At 32.9% G+C, this 22,014-nt stretch overlaps 1 protein-coding gene across 1 annotated transcript in view; it reads left to right on the forward strand.

Annotated features, from left to right (window-relative positions):
- The window catches only part of LOC129217690 (transforming growth factor-beta receptor-associated protein 1-like), a 57,886-nt gene that overhangs the window by 15,622 nt on the left and 20,250 nt on the right, over positions 1–22,014 (forward strand). The window contains exons 5-13 of the mRNA XM_054852024.1: positions 2,426–2,512; positions 3,389–3,490; positions 6,093–6,227; positions 9,855–10,015; positions 11,697–11,829; positions 16,162–16,257; positions 16,367–16,471; positions 17,241–17,432; positions 20,158–20,354. Coding sequence (XP_054707999.1) covers positions 2,426–2,512; positions 3,389–3,490; positions 6,093–6,227; positions 9,855–10,015; positions 11,697–11,829; positions 16,162–16,257; positions 16,367–16,471; positions 17,241–17,432; positions 20,158–20,354 — 1,208 coding nt within the window. The remainder of the gene's footprint in view (positions 1–2,425; positions 2,513–3,388; positions 3,491–6,092; positions 6,228–9,854; positions 10,016–11,696; positions 11,830–16,161; positions 16,258–16,366; positions 16,472–17,240; positions 17,433–20,157; positions 20,355–22,014) is intronic.

Here is a 22,014-nt window from a genome sequence, read left to right on the forward strand (position 1 = left end):
TCTAAAATCGGGTCCTGTCGAGTACCCTGAGTTACAATTTGATCTAAGAAACAGTCACCAATTACTTTCAAAAAATCCTCTTCTCTGCTATTACTATGGTAAAAATTATTCCAATCAATTCCTGGAAAATTAAAATCTCCCATTATGATGACTGACCCCTTGCTAGAAATGTCACTAATAATACTAAACATCTGTTCGTCTTGACCCTGGCTTAAGTTGGGTGGCCTATAAATATTCCCCAAACGTAGTTTTTTGCCCTTATTACTAATCAACTCCAGCCAAATCATATAAATCTCATTAGGTTTATCATTAATTACCAATTCATTGCAAATTAAAGTGTCTCTGACATAAAATAAAACCCCGCCACCTCTTTTACCTACTCTATCTTGTCTGAACAAATTATACCCAGCAATAGATAATAAATCATCATCACTTTCGGTAGCCTATGTCTCGGTAACTCCAATAATATCCAACCTCTCGTCTATAATTATGCTATTCAATTCTTCCATCTTGTTCCTAATACTACGAGCATTTGTATAAAAAACCTTAAGTAAGCCCATCTTACTTTTATTTAATGCTGCACGATTGTTTGAATCCCAAGTGTTAAAATCTTTTCTCTTATTAGCCACCCTATTTCCGTTTCTACTAAAATCCCGATAGTTAGTACCCTTTCAAATTCTGCTCCTTAAACCATGCCCCCCATTCCAACTTAGTTTTTTGATTCTGAAGCCTCTAAAACCAAACCACTAACCATTTTGACCCCTGTAGAGCTCAGATGTAGGCCATCCCTAGCAATCCAATCTCTTTTACATCTACTCCACACATCAATAAACCTGATACTACGCTTAACGCAAATTTCCTTGAGTACCAGGTTCATACACCTAGCCCGTTGGTTTAACCAACTCCTATGCACTCCATACCTGGGAAGCAAACCAACCACTTGGACATTTGCCGAACAGTTGGTTGCTTTGTCCAACAGGGAATCCCATTCCTTTGTAAACTCATCATTGTTACTATGGCCTACATCGTTAGTTCCCACCCACAAAGTAACTACATCCTCTTTATTAAATACCCCCTTCTTTTCAGCAACCCTATTTACATCTCTTACCCGAGCCCCTGGCAAACAACATCTAGCCACCTTACATCTAAGTCTGCGTAATGAGTTTCCCACCTCACGCACCACTGAATCTCCCAAAATTATACCCTTTGTTTCCCAGTCAGTCGCCTCAGCAATAACTTTCCCCTTTACCTCTGGAATTTTCCCACTATCTAACACACAGCTAATTCCCACATCCTTTTTACAAACTTCCTCCTTTAATTCTGGAATATTCCCACTATCTAACACACAGCTAATGCCAACCTCCTTTTTGCTAACTTCCCCCTTTCCCTCTGGAGTGTTTACCCCATCTACACGCCTACAGCCTAATGCTAACTCACCCTCCAAAGTAAGCATCCTAACTCTGATTTCTGAGAGTTCAACACAATTTGTGCAAATGAAATCCTTCTCAGACTCATCCTTCCCCTTAAACAAGCAGAACATCTGACATAGGTCACAAGAAATCCACTTGTCCCCTTTACCACTTTTAACCTCCTTCATTATGCATATAACTCCCATTCTAGCTCAAAATGGTACACTTAAAAAGTCAATACAAAAATACAAAATTGGAGAAATAATGCTAATTATTAGAATTAGAAAGCATTGGAAGTAAAAGATACAAATATTATTAAATCCTGAGACAAGCAGTAAATTAAAATAAACAAGTTACACCCTAAACAGAGCAGTCAGGCTTAACAAGAAATCAGCACAATTTAGGCTTAGCTACACAGAATAGAAAAACACTTTAAGAAAGCAAGTAAATCAAAAATAAGACTTAAAAGCACAAGAACACTTAATTATATGATAAAATACAATAAAAATACTGAAACTAAAGTAGTAAAATAAACAATTACAGTAAAAAATCACTTATCTCAGGAGCAGCAAAAACACTCCCCAGCAACTGTAGCGCCCTCTAACTAAATGCCAATTACTTTCCTCTTTCAATGAAAAATGTACATTTTTTTCTTTCGACAAAGAAGGAATATACAATGGCAAAATCAGTCTCAAAGTTACTAGAGCCAAACTCAGTGATAATTTTAAATTGAAGCAACTGTCAATAAATCAATTTTTCAAATTAAAAAAAAAAAAATATATATATATATATATATATATATATATATATATATTTTCTAAATTTTGGAAGGGGGGGGGGCTACAGCAGCCCCTCTGAGAAGGCCCATTTATAGGGTGACAATGCATAAGCTTAGTTGGTCACTCTGGAGATGTCTTCACTCAAGTACATGTACTCTATGTGTGTGTGTGTGTGAAGTTTTTTTTAACTTTTTTACATAAAAATATTTTTTACACTAAGTATTTTCTCATTTTCAGATGATTCCAACTATGTCTAAAACAAAAAATGTGTCATTTTTTTGCCTGAATGAAAATCCAGACACCAATAATCCTTTCAGTGTTGAGGTAAGTATAAACCGTCACTGGCCTGCAATAATATTGCAACATTTTTTTTATTATTGGTTCTTTTTTTTTGTTCAATTAAAAGTTAATTAATTACATTTAGCTAAAATAGGTTTGGGAACAGGGATAGACCCAGAAATGTTTGCAAAGGTCAAGTTTCAATGGCCAGCGTTATACCTTCTACGTAAAAAAGTATCAGTTAAGCAAGCGTGCCCATCCCTCTAAGGGTGATGGCACATCGCCTCATGTGCTATGAAGCATCCCCCACCCCTCAAATTAAGAACAAAACCATTTTAAATCACTCCCTCGCCTCCTAATTTTTGTAATGGCACATCCTGCACCATGGATCATATTCTCCCAAATTTTCATCAAAAAATATAGTTCTTTTGACAAACAGGCTGGTCAAGTTTCCGTAAGCTTTGAACATATGAAATTACAGCTGTAGTTGCTAAAACCACACAAAACACACACGCACGATATGTGGTTTAAAGCGCTTGAATTATGATGCGCTGAGAAGAAACACCTTACAGAACCAAGCAAAAACAAGGTTGATATTGTTTCCATGAGCTATTTTTACGGATCTAAAAATTTAAATTTTAAAAATAATCGTAGTAAAATTCTTGTCACAGGGGCGTCAGCTGACCCTTTGATCCTCCCCTGAATCCGCCCTTGTCTGGAAATTTCATAAAAAGTTTTTCAGAAGTTTTATATCTTCAGTTAAATGTTTATGATGATGGGATAAATAGTCGTGGACCCAATTAGTCAAGATAATGCAGTCTCTCTTGGGTTTATGTCCAACTCCCATGAAACTTTTTTGTTTATTTTTTAATTTAAAAAAAATCAACTTTTGAATGATTAATTGAATCTTTTTCCCTGTAGGTTTGCATAGCAAAAAGAAAGCAACTGATCATCTGTCATGTAACTGATGATAAAATTATTCCCATTCGAGACATCAATGTGCCTGAACCTCCCCTCATGATGGTATGTATGTATTACCTGAGTGATTTCACTTATTCAGAAAAATGTTAAAATAAAAATACAGTAGAATACCTTATTAATGCCGACCTATATAATGCAATTCTCTATAAACCGCACAACTTTTCAGAAGTAAACAATAGGTTTTAAAGTTTAAAAAATCCATCTGTTTCTTTTTGCAAACATAAAAATTGTAAGGCAAATTAAGTTTTGAAACAGTTTTGCATCTTTCCATCTTAATTCAAAGCTTTTAAATGAAATTCTTTTTTTCACAGTAAACAGAAAATACCAGATGGCTCTTGAAAATGCAGCTGTTATGCAAACCATGAAGCAGAAGTGCAGGATAATTCACTTTGTTTTGATTGTGAAACATATTTATTTGTGAATGATCAATAGTAACCTTAGTGCTTTAATAGTCATTGCAGCTAAAACTCATTCTGAAGTGCTAATATATAGATATATTCTTAATATTAGTTTCAAAATTTGTGAAATGATCTATATAGCGCAAAAACCTTTATAACGCAAAAGCTCTGGTCCCAAGGTATGCGTTATAACGGTCTTCTACTGTATTAAATCTAAAAATGACATTATTATGAATTTTGAATTTTTTTACATTTCATCTGGGCTTATTTCTCTGATTAAAGCATTAAAATATCATCTCACAAGTATGACTGAGCAAAATATTTTGTTTTAGTAACAGAATCAGGGGTATGCACTGGGGGGGGGGGGGGAGAAGGGACACCTGTGTTGGCCAGGGCCTGAACCTGAAGGAGGTCCAATTTTTTTAAGTGGCGGGTAGAATATAGGGATAAACAATATGGAGGTGCGCCATAGACGTCATTTGTGACAGGCCCCAAAATTTATGTTTACGTCCCTGAACAGAATATAATAGCTAATAACCCTCCTGGTTCATTTGAGAGGATCACAAATTTTGATCCTTTCTCAAAGTTTTAAACAAGTGTAACTCCCCCAAATTTTTATCCATCAGAAAACCCCCCTAAAAAGTAAATTTTTGTGCAGGTTTAGACGTTTCCATAAACATCCCTACAATGAAACAATATAATTTATGAAATAATATGTGTTTTAGAAGTGCAAAATTGTAGTCCGACTCAAACATTCTTGCATCCTTGAAATTTTCCTTTTTGGTGTATAGTTTTTAATTTGTATTGGTATTTTCTTCTTTTAAACTATCCTTACTCAAGTTTTTTAAACCCATCAAATCCAATCAAATTTTTGTTGTAAAATCAATTTTCATAAAACCTCCCTAATTTTCATTGCACTATGTCAGCAAGAATGGAAGATACAATTAAAAAGTTCGTATGTGATTCACAGTTGGTAGGAATACAAATACAAAAGTGACGACCAGCAATAGGCTCTGGGCCCAGCTAGACTGGTCCTAGTCAATTTACAATCCCCAGTGAAGATCAATGGCCCTCTTAAAACTATCTACTCCCTTGCTCATTCCCACCTATTCCTGTAAGCTGTTCCAAGGTTCCACTACCCTGCTATAATAATAATTTTTCCTAATATCCATGTTAGCCTGAGATTTAAATAGCTTAAAACAATGACCCCGTCTCCTGTTTTCAGTGCTAAACTTCAGCCCCGTAACATCTTTCATTTTAATAAATTTAAACAACTGAATCATGTCCCCTCGGTCTCTTCTTTGCTCAAGACTGTACATTTTTAGCATTCTAAGCCTGGAATCATAGTCTAAGTGAGAGAGTCCATTTATTAGCCTTGTAGCCCGCCTTTGAACCCTTTCCAATACTTTAATATCTTTCTTAAGATAAGGAGACCAAAACTGAACAGCAACTCCAAATGAGGTCTTACCAAACTTCTATATATTAAAACTGCAGAAATATTACAATACCTCATGATACTTAAAATTGGATAGCATGTTTCTTGAACATTTGAAAATTAAAAATGTTTCTAAAGTTTTAATAATTAAAAAAATTGATTTGGTTTTTAAATTTTAATGAAAAATCAATCGCATCATTTGTGCTACAAAAAAGCTTGACAAAACATCAAGCAGAAACAACTATGATTGAAGATGGTCCATTACCCCAGAAATAAGTCACAGAACTGTTTTCAGACATACTCCTTGCTAACTTAGACCACAAAAGTAAATTGATTGCAATAATCAATTGTTCGTTGTTGTTGAATCTGTTTTAATCCTCATTTAATTAATAGTCGATGATCGAGTAACCCACGTGTTTCAATAATGAAACTCTGGCGACGGCATGATAATTTGATAATATGTTCTGGTAATGGTTAACATGCAGGGAAAGGCTGCATTGTGACAAGGCTGAACACGATCCGGCAACTTAACATTTTTACTGGCAAGACTGTTATTTCAGGGGAATGAAGAAACGAAAAAATAGTCAACAATGAACGCTATCTACTGGAGTTTAGAGTTAATCCATTGGAGTTAGGGTTACAATTTCAATAATCAAAATATCACCTAACAGGCAATGGCTTCGTTCAAATGTAGAAGCCATTTTCACCCATCATACCTTGATGGGCGACTTTCTAGTCTTTTAAGAGTATCCATTTTTCTTTACATTTTTTATTATTCTCAAAGTGTAAAATTTCATTTTCTCTTTTGCAGGCCATGGATGGGCAATTTGTATGCATCGCTTTGTCCACCAAATACATGGTGTTGGATACAGAGAATGGGAATGCTCAAGAGCTTTTTCCTTATGACAGCACCACCACCTCCCCTCTAGTCAAAAGAATAACTCGGGTAAGAGATGCAGATGTTTATTAATTTTTACACTTTTCTTTTGGGCCTTTGCCCATTTCTGCTCCATCAATTATCAAAATTATTAACTAAAATGATAGTCATAAAGGGAGCTATCTAAAGGAATACTTGCTTGTGATTTTTCTTCTAATTAACAGAATTCCGTATGTTTGTGTTCAGATTCGCAGAATTTTGCTGTTAGCATTATTAGTCTTTTTTTTTTTCGAGGAGAGTCAACATAGAGGAATTTCATAGAAAACTCAAGCTTATGAAGTTAATAAAAAACTTTTAATTTTTATTCTGTATATTTTGTTCTATCTACTGTTTTTAGAGCAGAACTAACAGTAGCTGTTTAAAGGTTAGCTACAAAATTGCAGCAACATTGTATAATTAGGTAAGTCTACTTTTCCAAGTGTAAGCAACAAAACGCATATGTTCTTTGCATTGTGCAATCTGTCTGCATCCTTCACTATTATTGAATTATCTTTATTTCAAGTACTCATCAAGTTTTACAGAATAAGAAACAATATATTTTTTTTTAAATTAAAATGTTAGTTTAAAAATAGAAGCTTAGTATGAAAATATTGATGTCATATGACAGTTTATGGTTCATTTCCAAATGAACAACTTGTTATTTTATGTATATTCTTACTTGTACTAAAAATATAATTCTATCATAACAAAAACAGTAGTTCTATCAAAATCGACAACAATTTATGCTCATTTAAATTGTTACTCTATGTAAATTGATATAATTAACCACCATATACAATTACAATACGAGCGGTGAACAGAGAATTGCAATCATATTGGCATTGTTATCCAAGATAAAGATCCCGTTCGACAGTTTAGTTCATGATTATTTTCCAAAAGTTGGAATTTGTTTCTAGTATTGTTAAAATCAATGAACAATGTATATGCAATTATGAAAATTATATGGTGTAGGTTAAATTAGAAATATTGATAAGCTCATTACAGTAACAAAATGACTGAAGATATATATATTGAACCAAAAAAACATTAATTTTTTCGGTTCAATTCCGGTCTTGTTGAAACTACAATAACTCTTTTTTCCAGTTTTCCATTGAGTTCTGGTTCGCAGCTCTGCTATAAACAGGGGTGCCCCAATGGAGGTCATGTTAAGCCACTGTGACTACCCAAAAATTTCCTTATTCAGCGAATTTGGAGATATTATAGCTTTTTAGGCCTAATGTCTCTTGTATTGTGTGTGTACTCAAATTTTATCTTTTAGTTAAATTCAGAGTTTTGTTTGGTAAATTAAGAAATTCTCTCCTCCCAAACATTTTAATTTGGTTTATCCATGACTACAAAATACACCAAAAGGATCTTAGAAGCATTGATACTGACTGACACTCAGAGACCTCCCAATGGGAGGTCACTGTGAACTCCCAATAGATTTTTTATTTGGCAAATTTTGTCTAACAATTGGGCAAATTTGAAAACAAAATTGCTAAATTGCAATTTTTAAATGCCCAACTGTCCCTTTTCATTAGATGTACTTTGTATGCATACCATTTTTTATCATTCGGCAAAATTAAAAGTTCCATTTGGCATAATGAGAATTTCTGCCCTCCTAAAAATGTAAGTTCAGGGCACTCCTGGGGAGTCAGAGGAATGCGTCCTCTCAAGACCTTTGGGTGATTGTTAGAGCAGGCTTGTCATTTGGGCGATCAAGGGGGGGGGGGGGGCAATTGACACCCCCTAACCCTCTAGATCTTAAAAATGTAATAAAATTATGCATTTTTGTACTTATTTTGTTTTTTTCCCCTATAAACTACAATAGGTGCCGCTTAATGTGATCACCGTTAATGTTATCATTCGCTTAATGTTATCAGAATCACGAAGTCCCAGAACACTTGTATGTTAACACACATTAAAAAAGTCGGATATTGTAATCAGCGTCTTCGTTTATTGTTATCACTTTTTCATAAACTTTCAATTTTTTCCCCGTTTTTGTTCCTCAATTAACAGAAATACATAGGCAAACCCTGACGAGACTAACTTTCTGTGTAGCATTTTGTGGTTTTCAGTAGCAGTTCAAAATTTTTCTAGGAATGAAGCTACAGAAAATTCTCCCCCCAGTGACCACAGACTCCCCCTTAGAAAACTTCCTTTTGAACCTAACAAAATTCAGTCGCTGGACACGTTGCAGGTATTGATGCAGGACCTCTATTTTTGCCTTTACTTTGTAGGCTGTTAAAGAATTGTGTCAAGATTGAAAACAAAGCGAAGTTAAATTAAAATTTAAACAACAAGCAAAACCATGCTGGAAAAGATAGAAAAGCTGAATGTGCTTTGAAACTGGTTTACGAATGTCAGGGAAAACGTCATATTTTACTTCACCTATTGCTACGTGATTAAAAATTGCATAATTTAGCTTTAACTATTTAAAATTCAGATATTTCCATTCTGTTAATTTAATAATTTATAATTTAAAACTGCATTCAGTTGAGTCATTGTGATTTTAATTTGAGATTGCCAAAATAAATGCATTTCAATTGAAAAAAAAAATCATTATTTTGTGTCTCCTGGATACTTTTCGGTTATTGTTATCAGTTGGTTATTGTTATCAAATTGTATTTGTCCTAAAGTGATCACATTGAGCGGCACCTACTCTATATTAAGCACAACCCTTTGCCCCCTCTCCGTCCTGGAAAATTGAAATCGTCGGCCTGTGTTATTGCCAATTCGAGAGCAGTGACAATGAATGGGGCCATAGTTTAAAACGTATCGTCTGAGACAGAAGCAAAGGGATGTAAGTTGCAAAACTAAAAATTTGGAGATAACCAGCACAAATGGTAAGTGAACCTCTCCTCTGTCTTGTGGCAAGAGATGGTACTAGTAGCCCTGATAGGTTCTGTTGTGTTGCATGATTTAGAAAAACTTTTCAATGAAAGCCTACCTAAGACCTTATCTTTAAAAGTGTTTTACTCAAAACTTGAAAATGTCCTCCTACATCCCTTTGCTTCTCACTGCCTCAATTGTCCCTTTTCATTAGATGTACTTTGCATACCAGTATTTTATCATTCGGAAATATTAGGTGTTCCATTTGGCAAAAGGGGAAATTCTGCCCTCCCAAAAATGTAAGTTCGGGGCGCTCCTGGTAACTCAGAGGAATGCGTCCTCTTAAAACCTTTGGGTGATTGTTAGAGCAGGCCTGTCATTTGGGCAATCAAGAGGGGGGAATCAATTGCCCCCCTAACCCTCTAGATTTTAAAAGCATAATGAAATTGGGCCTTTTTGAATGTATTTTGTTTTTTTTCGTATAAAATACAGTAAAACCCCTCTAATGTGGACGCTAATGGAACAGATTTTTTTTGTCTGCAATAGAGGGATGTCTGCAGGACCGGTTTAATAATGTTATATGCCTTGGAATCGGGGAGTTAAAAATTATCCATATAAGAGGGGTGTCCGTTAGGAGGGATTTTACTGTATATTGAAAACAAATCTTTGCCTCCCCCCCCCACCCTTTGTGGAAAATTTTGAAATCGTGGGCTTATGTTAGAGCCAATTCAAGAGCAGTGACATTGACTAAGGCCATAGTTTAAATGTATCATCTGTAAGTAGCTCTTTTACAGTTATTTGGTTTGATTGGCTGGTCTCTTGTAGGAGGAGTTTCTCCTAGGTGGGCCCAGTGCCCTGGGCATGTTTGTCACGACCGCCGGCATTTCTGAGAGGCCACCCCTGCAGTGGGGGGAGGATGTAGTTTCAGCGGCCTACTCCCACCCCTATGTGATAGTCCTCTGCCCAGACTGCCTCACTGTTTACAGGTACATGTCAGATACTTCTCCTAACATTGCATGTTCTAAATGTATTTCTTCTTTTGCTTACAATTTTTGTTTTGTAAAAGCCCAGTTCTTTGATTTTCACTATCTTTTTAAGAAAATGATTCTAATCATTAAAAGCAAAGGACTAAATTTCAATCTTTTCATTAAGACTGTATCTTGTGCTAATTAAAGCCCAGTTTGCATGTACAGTAGAACTTTGATTATCTAAAACTCTCTTCAGCGCAATCTTTTTCAATCAAAGTCTGGTTCTTTTAATTTATTTTTTAATATTAGAAAGCAGATGTCGCTTCAAGGTCACTGGAGAAGGATTATTCCTGCTGAAAGCATCAAATTATATCTGTGCATTTCTAACGCTTCTACTTTTTTCTCATTCCCACTAGTAAACTTTCAAAACACCCTGAATAATACTATAATTGGGGCAAACCTAACCTGGCAGCATTGTAATATTGCAGTTTGGATCTGTGTAGCCTTCATAATACTGCCAGATTAGGTTTGTCCCAATTTAGTTTTTAAAATGCTTTTCAGTTGAAAACAATCGAAACTGAAGTATCATTTTATTAAGTAATTATTTTCGTAGTCTTTTTTTTTAAATTAAAGAGCAAAAAAATAAAGTTCACAGAGTTATTGATAAAACAATAAAGAAAAAAGTTTATAATTTTATGTCTTCTTAAATTTACACTGCATTTTCTGACTTGTGTGACATTTATTGAGCAAGTGGATTGCTTATAGTATTAATGAAAGAAAATAAATTTTGTCTTTTTTACTTGCATTGAACAGTTATTATGTGTAATAGTAATTGAGTGATAATACTTATTACTTAAATGATTTTTTAATCCTCAGTCCAATTCCTCAAAAAAGTTTACTGGCTTTAAAACTCTTACTCGGCTTGTAAACATGAGTTAATGAAGCAAAAAGATTACAGATTCTAATTACAGTAATTTCTCACTGATGAGTCGCCTCTTCTGTTTATCTCTCTCATTTGAGCATCCATTCTAAAAGTAATTACCGAAAGTATATAAAACTTATATAAATAAACTTGAATTTATGTGTCACAGATTCAGCCATATCTTTCAGTTAAGTTCTGTAAAAAAAATTTCGTCACTTTTTTTTCTGATTTTCTTATCAAAACTTTCTATTTCTGATTTACCTTATTTTACACTTGAGATATTGAAAGAGATTTGAGTGGTTGTCTCTTAAAATGTTAAAAAAAGAAAGAAAAAAAAAAAGAAAATTTTCAACTTTGAAATGTTTTATTTCAGAAAATAGTTAAGTATCTAAGGCATGAACATTTTATTTCAAGTTAATATTGTTTTAATTTGAAAATTATTCTCTTTCAATTGAAACTGCTGTTCTTTTAACATTTTTTCTGCTATTTATTTACTTAACCTTAGTTTGACTAAACTGTGTCTTAGCTCTTGCATTTCGTAATTCTTCAATAAATTGCTGAACTGATATGTGAGCTCAAACTGATATGTGAGAGATAATTGTAGTATATATAATTGCGATGAAATATAATAGTAAAAATAAAGATATTTTCAGTTTCATAATATAAACTGTAAATATCTTTATAGAACTCGTAAATAGTTTTTAAAAAGTTTGTTGTTGTACATACTCTGATTATGTTGTGATAGTGTCCTATATCGCATGGTGTTTTACTTCACAGCATACTGGATCAGCAACCGAAGCAGCGTGTCACTTTTCACGGCGGCAATTTTCTGGACAACTTCGATGGCAGGACCTACATCGCATCTTCAGACATGGTCTGTGCTTTTCTGCCTGTCCCTTGGGAGAATCAGGTGAGATGATATGAAAGCCATTTGTGTAGGTAAGAGTTCATAATTCTCATAAAAAAAAGCTTTTTAAAGGAAAAAATCTGGAATGAATCTGTCCATTGTTTTGAAGTTTTTCCTTTGGGAGTTGATTTTTCTCGATATGAAGTGGAAAGTGAAAGAATTGTTAAAATTGGTTATTTCAATTGATATGGATGTATTTCAGCGTTCAAATTTTGACATTATTTTAAAACCTGTAAATTATACAAGATTTTTTGTTTTTCCAAAATGTGCACTTAAGGTAACTTTACTTAAGAATATGAAAATAGGATATATAATGGGAAGAGTATTAGACCAAAACATACCGTATTTTCCTGCGTATAATCTGCGGATTATCTGTTAAAAAAGGCAAAATTTGTTAGGTGTGGATTATACAGTGCCCCGGATTATCTGTGATGTTTTTTTTAAAATAATTTGTTGCATTGAACCTCAATATTTACAGTAGGATTCACACCAAAGATAGAGACCGTACGCCAATTGAATGTTGTTTATTTTACGAAGCTTGCGTGTTCTTTCTCACTGCCTGCTTGTATGTCGGTTATTTTACGTTGCTTAAATGTTCTTACGCGATTCAGGTCATGTAAAATAAACAAGAATACAGTGAAACAGGAAGCCATTTGCACAAGATTATACCGTTTGCTCCGTTGTCTTGACTCTGTTTTTAAGTAATTAGCGTACTATAATTAAGATTTCAAGAAGAATTCATAACATTTTAAACTATATTTCAGATTAATTTTGATTATGCCTTTAAAATAATTACCTTTTCATGTTTTTAGTTTAGTTGCTCAAACGGTATGTTAAATTCAAACTTTATTTTTTTACATCGGCGGATTATATGAAGCTTTTTTTTCTTCAGGCCAATTTTAGGACCTGCGGATTATAGGCCGCCCACGGATAATACGCAGGGAAATACAGTAAAGGAAAAAAAAGTTGAGTAAGGATTTTGAATGGATGAAAATGGCTACGAAAAGATGAACCCTAAAGCAGCAATTTTTAACTTCTTTAATGAGTTTAACCCTTTCAGTCCGTTTTTTTTTCTTTTTTTTTTTGTGGAATCCTTGGTTTTTTCTAAAATGTATACAGGGCCGTAACCAGAAAATAATTTCGGGGAGGTTTTAAAAACTTTCATGCGGAGCTTTGCGCTATTTGTGTTAATGTTCAAGTCGGGTTATTTATTATGAAAGCGTTTTATGCAATTAATATACATATGAAAGACATTTGATTTGAGTTTTGGAACAATAAATTTTGGAAAATTTTAAATACAAACACACATTTAAATTTTGAACCGAACTTTTCGGTGGGAAGGGCGGGTTGACCCCTAAGACCCCCCTCCCTCCATTTGTATATGGCCCTAAATGTATAGTTTGAATACAACCTTCTAGAAATGTTTTATGTCCAATAAAAGTGAAAATTATTTCAAATAATATTCATCGACTCAAAAAAGTAATTTAAAAATCATCACAAATTTTCTTAAAGTAACTTTTAAGCTACATATGCCAACAAATTTTTTCAAGTTTAGGTTCAATAAAATAAGCGATATTCATTTCCTCACAATTAGTATTAATAAGTATTTAATACTCAGTATTAAGTTTTATGGATGAAAGTTGAATTCCCATGTCATGATCAGCATCATGGGGCTGTGATATTATTTTTCCTGACTACTGACAATATTCGTTTTAAACTGCACCATAATTCCACTAATGGCATGAAATTTAAATTCTGTTGAAAAAATATTTTTTAAAAAAATGTTTTGTATCATTGAATGCTGACTTAGTGAAAGGAAGTACAGTAACATTAATGGCTTTTTGATTCAAATTTCATTGTTATATCTTCTCTGCTGCTCATTTGTGAAATAATGATTAAATGCTTCACACAAACCCAATAATTTTTGGAATAAATTTCTCCCTTACTTTAAATCTTTCCCTGATTAATAAAGCTTTTTTTTTGGGGGGGGGGGATCAAAGTTGTTGGAATGCCTACAAGTTCTCCAAAATTTTGTGATCATTATTATTTTTTTTTTTTTTTGAAAACATAAATTTTTTCTCAAAGGATAACACCTAGAACTTTGAAGAAAACAATTGTTTAATGTCCATGATTTTGTAAAGTTAACAGCTTGCTGCTTGTCAAAGTCACTTGCTGCAGAATAATATTTCTGCAGCAAGTGAATCTGCTGTATGAATCGTGAAGTGGCTATTAAAACAATTTCTGATGATATTTTCACTAAGCTGTACAACCTCATTAATTATGACTTTCAAATTTCTTTTGCTGCATCAATGCAGTTTTCCCACGAAATTTTATTTTCAATTAAATATCTGAAACTATCAAATTTTTCCTGTTCTGCAGCTTGTGCCAACAAAGATTTTCATTACAGAATATTTTTTCAATCATGTACATTTTTGTGCTGATACCTAACAATGATAATATTAATACTGTGAGGGTTACTAAACCAGTAGATTCATTCATTTGCATTGAAAGTTGCATGGTTTTAAATGGAAAATAAGTTCATTTCTTTAAATCCTTGGTACTAAAGGCTTGGTGCAAATTTCTTTTACAATTTAAATCTAAACAATACAAAATATACATTTTCTTTTGAAAAAAAAAAGGCTATTTTAATCATAGAACAAGGAAGTAGTTCTTTCCTCTATGAATCCATTCTATCCTCCTTTCCTTTTCTAGTGAACAGAGGGGAAAGTTTGTTGTCAATCTTTTATAAATAGTTTTTTTAATTTTGAAAAGGTGTTATTTTTATAAATTTTTTTAGATGGCTAATTGGAATGGTATGAAAGAAAGAATGCAAGCGTTGTGGAGCCCTTAAGCAATCGTCAAAGAACCATGAGACTCCACAGAACACAATTTAAGAAATGCTGTCCTAGGGACAAAATCAATCCACTATAATATTAAAATCTATTCGCGTCCGTCTGTCTGTCTGTCTGAAGATCGATCTTCTCGAGAACTGCTGCGAATCAAAAGTCGAACGAGATACCGATCAATTCGAAATTTTCCAAAGAAAACAATAGGACCAATCTCGTAATTGTGCGACTTTAATTAGTGGAAATATTAATTAAAACGTTAATTAACATAACGTTATTCAGGAATTTTTATTTCTTTCCTGTTGCCATTTTGCATATGCGTGAGCAAGTAAAATTCTAATAATTGTTTTAAAAGAGATTTTTTTGGCTGCTGTCCAAATCTTAAAACAACGTTTCCATCTAGAATTTAATTTTAAATTAGTTTAAAATTGGTTACCCTATTTGGACATAGCCTGTATTTTATCGTCTGTCCTTTTTTTATTTTTTACATTCAACGTTCTTAACTCTTTTCAGCATATGAAATTTGTTTCTTTAGCTATGTTTATTGATTGTAGTGTAAGTTTATCATTCACCGGCACTCATATTTTGTTACACTTAGGATGTGCGATTAATTATGTTTATCTTGTTGGACTTTTTCGTGTCACATGGGTGAGTTTTCGAATTGTAATAACTCTCTTTTTCCTTCCTGTTTCTATTTTTGAAATACAGTTTGTATCGTTAAAAGAACATGTTAAATTAAGATTGTTTGGATTTCTTTAAGTGAAACAGAGTTGAACAAAAAATATTGTTTTTAAGGATTTTAACTAAAGCTAAATTGGAATCTGATGACTTGGTATTAAATTAATGCTTATTGGTATTTATTTAGCATTGGTGCTTTAGTTTCACGTAATCAACCAAAAAGTGTGTGTCATTTTATGTAAAAAGCTGATTGTAATTGTACATAAATATTTCAGATTTCATTTTAACGTGAGCACAGATTATAGTTGATAATGCATATATTTTCATCTTTTGTGCTAATTGAAAATACTCATAACTTGTATCATTGATAACTATGATTAATGTTAAAGAGATTTTTGCCAAAAATATGCTCTACTGGTGTTTTGCAAACCTTGCATTACGCGTATTTATTTATTCCTTAGCGCTTTAGAAACTGATGTCAGAGTAATACAAAAACATCAATTGGACATCTATTTCATTTTTTAAGTAGCCGGTGCAACGCCGGGCACGCAGCTAGTATAAAGAATAAAACTTGTAAAAGCTAAAAAAAAAAAGGACAAACCTAGCAAATTTTTGAATTTTCAGTAGGCTTCTAAGTTTTAATTTAAAAAATGATTTAAAATATTGATTTAAGAAAAAAATTAATTGCTTTAAATCATGATTAAAATCAGTGATTTGCATTAATTAATTTAAATTGTTGCCATCCATGATAATGTCATAAAATAAGAAAATTTTCTTCCCTGTGCCATATTTCAATAATAATTTCATTCAGGTTCAAGCTTTATTGGCTGAGAAGAAGGTACCTGAAGCTCTTGAATTGGCAAAGTACTCCAACAAGGCTGGCCTATCCAGGGAACATCATAAAAATGTAAGCTTGAATTTATGCATATGATAGATTGATTTGAATGCTTTAGTTAAATATTTGCCTCAATTTCCTTATTTATTTTTTCTCTCTCCTTCTTTTCTTATCATCAAAGATTCTTCAACGTATCTATCAGCAGGCAGGTTTCATCGAATTTTCTTTTCTCCATTTTGATGAAGCTGCAGAATTATTTCATGAAGGAGAGTTGGATGTGCGAGAGGTAAATCTTGAATTATTTTATTTGTTCATTAATATTATTTTAACAAGATTTTTCAGGTTGTACAGTAAATTTGATCAGTTTGTCCATCATTCATTTTTTATGCCAAAAAAAAAAAAAGCACAATATATCCAAAAAAGGCTCTTGTGCCATTAAACCAAATACAAATATTAATGCCAAAAAAGTATTTTTCGAGTTTTCCTTAAGTAAAAAAATGTTGAACTTTTCAAAAAGTACTCTTAAAATGGCTAAGTCAAGAAAGCCTTTTCTATACATGTTCTTCATCAAGAGCTTTTCCAACAAAGATTTTTTGAAGCAAATCCACTCTTAAGCTCAGAATCTATATGGCCTCAAGTTTCTCTGTAGGCGCTAATGTTAAGGTTTTTTGAACTGTTCAAAATTGAATGAAAAATTTATCAAATCAAAAAGTTAAATATGGGAATGAGGTGTCATCAAGATCATTCAAAAAAAAAAAACAAAGTTTGATCGAATCAGACTATTCACTTAAAAGTTATCAGTGGGAACTGACTGACAGACATTTTCTCTATCTCAAGACTCTACTTTCCAATTTTGAATTTTCAATTTATATATATATATATATATATTTGCGTTCAGCGATACTTTTGGTATGCATTAAGCCTCTTCTCATGCTTTTTGTTTTTTCTTCCTTAGACTTTTGCAGGAAAGTAGGCTAGGATACAAAATTATTTGTTTATGTGAACCCAAAAGCGGGTAAGCTATTTCAGATTTTAAAATTATTTTCCTCTTTCAGTTGATAAGCCTTTTCCCGGATCTGCTTCCTTCGAATTCCTCCTTCATCCGCCTCAACCCACCTCTACACGACATTGCGAATGTGGAGGAGATGTGTTCCTCTGATCCAGAGTCTGTGCTCGCCTGCAGAAAGTTCCTGATGCAGTATTTGGAGTCGACGAGGAACTCTCCGGACTCGGTCGGGTGTAAACTGGTGAGCTGAGTGCTCATTCCTCTTCTGGGCATGAAGCCATACTTTTACATGTAGATGCTACCTATTATTGCGCCTATAAGCAAATTGGCCGATTACCGATTAATTGGCTGTTGATAATCGGCTGATTAAGGATCACGATGACGACTTTTAATTTTTTAGTACAGTTAACCCTCGTTCATCGCGGTTAATTAGTTCCAGACTTCACCGCGATAACTGAATTTCCGCAAAGTACGATTCTGTATTTATAAACCGAATATTTTCCTAATGAGAGGGCATAAAACTTACTGATGACAATTAAAATAGGTTTTTAACATAGTTAGAGCCCCCTAGACATGAAACAGCACCCTTATCCAACATTATATTTGTATTACCTAATATATTGCACAAAATATGAGAAAACGAGATATATTAGACGGGATCAATATGAATCGATATCACATTAATTATTGGGAAATAAAGTACACACACACACATGCAGTTCTTACACACTACTACTAACCTATGAAAATAGCTCAACTTTAACTTGTTCAATGATGAATTAATTTCCAGTTAGTGACCGTATGTGCCCCCTTTCTTCCTCTACATTTATCCTCATCAAAGGTATTACGCATACAGCTTAAAAAGCTAGTACGTTATTGAACACCATTAGAGATGTATTTATCCCCTAGTAATAATCCAGTGATTTATACTTTGCAGTTGGCATTTAAGGTTAAATTGAGATAAACTTTCTTCGGCGATTTTAAACCTCCACTCCCTCATCTAGTACAACTACATTCCCTAAGAAGAGCTTACCTTACTTAAAAGGCATAATTTGTAATTCTCTGGTAAGAAAAAGTTTACATTGCTATAACTGATTAAAAAAAAAAAACGCGATGTAGTGAAACCGCGAAAGTTGAAACGCGAAGTAGCGAAGGACGACTGTACTGCAATTTCTCCATCCCCATTTTTTCCCAACAATTTCGACTTGAGAAAAAATTAATCATTTATTTTTAGGTGATGATTAATTTTTCTCCATTTTTATACTTTTTTTTTTCAAAATAAAATTTCATTCAATTTCTGTGAGCCAATTTACATACAATTGTTAATGAAATTAAATTATGTTTACTAGACAAGATAATTCCATGTTTAGAAAGTAACCTGTGTTCTGAAGACACTTTTAAATTTAATCCACTTTTATTATTATTAGTTGCTATTTAATACAAAGCTTGTATTCTTCAAGAAAATTATAAAGTAATCACCTCACCATGCTAACGATACAGCATAAAAAAAGGTACCAACACATGAAACATGTTGCAATATTGAAAATATGTGCATGTTTATTAAAAATAGAGAAGTTAAATTGAACAAAAAACGTTACTTCAACAATCAATTTTTGTTTAGAAATATTTTAAAGACATTTACGCATGTCATGATTTGTTTAAAAATGAAGCAATACCTGAAATAATAAAATCAAGTGAAAGATTAATGTCACAAGACTTTTAAAACACTAATTTTTGCATTACAAATTAAAAGTACTAGGATTTAATTATCTACGATAATGTTAAGTAGATATAAGCTGTAAGGGGTATAATTTACTGTTTCATTCAATTTCATGCAGTTTTTTCATTATTTGTTTTGTTTCTAATTGGTACACTTCTATAATTCATTTTATACTTTTGTTACAGAAAATTATTTTCATTCATTGTTAATAAATCTATTAACCATGGTTTCTTGCTCTATGAATACTTTAATGAAATTGAGTTTTAAAAATATTTTTTGGTCAATTATAGCCGATTATACAAAAGACGTATCTGTAGCTGAGCTCATAATGGAAATTGCTTTTTGAAATTTTAAGTTTCCATGTACTTGAGTGCCACTTTTTCAGAATTTTTTATATTTCTCATTCACAAATGACCATAAAACATTGCATTTAGGTGAATTATGTCACAAAGAATCCCTTGGTGACACTATCTCAATTTCGATAAAAGTACAGATATGACATCTTTGCTTAGCACAGCAGTATTGTGAAATGCTGCCAGAGCTTGGGTTTTCAATAGAAATCTTGGGATTTTGACCTTTATTAATGAAAGAAGATGCATTTATAATTTATATCAACTATAAAACATATATTTTTACTGAAAAATTATTTTTTGCCAAAAAGCGATTTCTTTCATGCACATACAGTAGAAGACCATTATAACGCTGACCTATATAACGCAATTCTCGATAAACCGCACAACTTTTCAAAAGTAAACAATAGGTTTTGAAGCTTGAAACAGCCCTCTGTTTTGCTTTGCAAAAATAAAAATTGCTAGGCAAATTAAATTTTGAAAGTTTTTCATCTTTCCATCTTAATTCAAAGCTTTTAAATTTAGAATTAAAAATCATAATAAACAAAAAATACCAGATGGCTCTTGAAAATGCAGCTGTTATTCAAACCATGAAGCTAGCAGAAGTGCAGGATAATGCACTTTCTTTTGATTGTGAAACATATTTATTTGGGAATAACTAATTGTAGTATTGGTGCTTTAATATTCATTGCAGATAAAACTCATTCTGAAGTGCTAATATATAGATGTATTCTGAATGTTAATTTCAAAATTTGTGAAATGATCTATATAACGCAAAATCCTGTATAACGCAAAAGCTGTGGTGTGCGTTATAACCGTCTTCTACTGCACTGTAACTATATGAAAAATATTACATGTTACTGCCCCTGAAAACTCTATCTATTTTTTTTCACTAGGAAGTAGACACAGCCCTTCTGAAGTTGTATGCCGCCCTGGATTACCCTGCCCTCCTGTCGCTATTGGGCAGCTCTGACCTGGGCTGCCAACCCAGGGAGGGCGTGGACATCCTGTCTCACTACGAGAGGTATCATGCCCTGGCCCTTTTTCACCTGAAGCTTGGTGAGACTGATCAGGCCCTGGCTGTATGGTCCAAGTATGTTTACATCAGTTGTTCATTATTATTGTATTTTATCTTATTTGTTTACTAGAGGACCCGACAGACGTTGTTCTGTTCAAACTTTGTAAATTGAAAAGTTAAAAAAAATTCAATAAACTATCAAGGGTTTGAACCGTTCTGTTTAAAAAAGATTTCAGTGACTGGAAGTACTTTTTTGACTGAAGGAAACAACCCCATTGTTTGCTTTTGCAACTATCAGCAAGGCCCAAGGCCGAATTAAATTAGCCCTTGGTCTTTGGAGTCCACAAATTTGGCGACAATTGGGAAAATTGCTAAGACTCCTAGTTTTCCAATTCTTCCCACAATTTCTATATTGTCTGGGGGAATTATCATAACGTAGATAGTAAAATATGCAGAATTGGCTAAAACATTTCCCCATTGTTTAAATTCCGTGGCGCCAAGTTTGTGGACCTTTAAGAAATTAAAATGAAGCGAAGCTAAAAGACGTAACTATGGCAATGCGAAACAAAACATCAGTAATTTTAATGGAGATTAGATTTATTCGAACTTTATTTTTAACTGCTTGTAACTTTTTTTCCTTTGGAGATAGAAGGTTACTTTTTCGACCAAAGGTCGAGATATTTCTGGAGTAAAAAATGTCACTTTTTCCAACGGTGTCAAAAAGAAAACTGTGGGACAATTCCTTCACTTTTTATTGATAGATTTAATAAAGAAAGTATTGCCAAAATTTCAGCTAAGCCTAAAAAAGTTCGAGCTAAAAACGCAAATTACTCCCGCCATAATTAAGTTAGAGCATTGAAATAAATTGTTTAGAACGCGGAAAATTCTACCCTTTTCAACGATACATAATAATAATATGTGCAAGTAATTTTTCACCCCTTTAATAGCCAATAATAGGCAATTTATTTGAAATTTGGGCCTAAATTTGAAAAAAAAAAGAACTATTTATCGGATTTTTTCGAATTATAGCCTATGTTACTCAGTAAGAAAGCACCTTTCATATAGTGAAAGAATTTTTCAAATAGGTGCAGTGGTTCCGGAGATTACCTCGAACATATAAACACACAAAAATCCATCCTCTCTCTTTATAATATTAGTAAAGATTTATCCATTTATTTTTGTGCTAACGCTGATATAAAGCATTGTTAGAATTTTAAATAAGAAAAGTTTCTTCATAATTGAAATCATGGCACCCTTGAATGCATTGAAGGAAAAAACATGGTTTGTATTGGCACTTGCATTTGCGATAAAAAGTTCCCCTCCCCCTCTCCAAAAATAGAAGTACTGTTTTTTTTACATCTATTACTGATAATCCAACATGTCACTAAAAGAGGTCCACTGAGTCAAAAAATAAAAAAAATGAAATGAAGAATTAAAAATAACTGCTGTATGAATTAAACAGATCTTAAGTTTTGTGTTGTAAACTATTATTGGATTTGCAAAAAGAGCACTAAATTCTTAATGTAGCAAAAAAAAAAAATTTCTCATTTTAAAAATTTTTTATTAGTTTTTAGTTTTTTTTTCAGTGTGGTTTTTCTTAACAATTTCCTTAATTCTTACATAAACACCAATTTATAAATTTCTAAGTTACCCAAAGAACTGACACTGTATTTTAGTTCCATACACTTAATCACAAATAGTCAAAAGCACCTGTTGCAAATCTATGTATTGTCAG

This window comes from Uloborus diversus, chromosome 2, assembly GCF_026930045.1.
Source record: "Uloborus diversus isolate 005 chromosome 2, Udiv.v.3.1, whole genome shotgun sequence".
Classification (NCBI taxonomy): Eukaryota; Metazoa; Arthropoda; class Arachnida; order Araneae; family Uloboridae; genus Uloborus; species Uloborus diversus.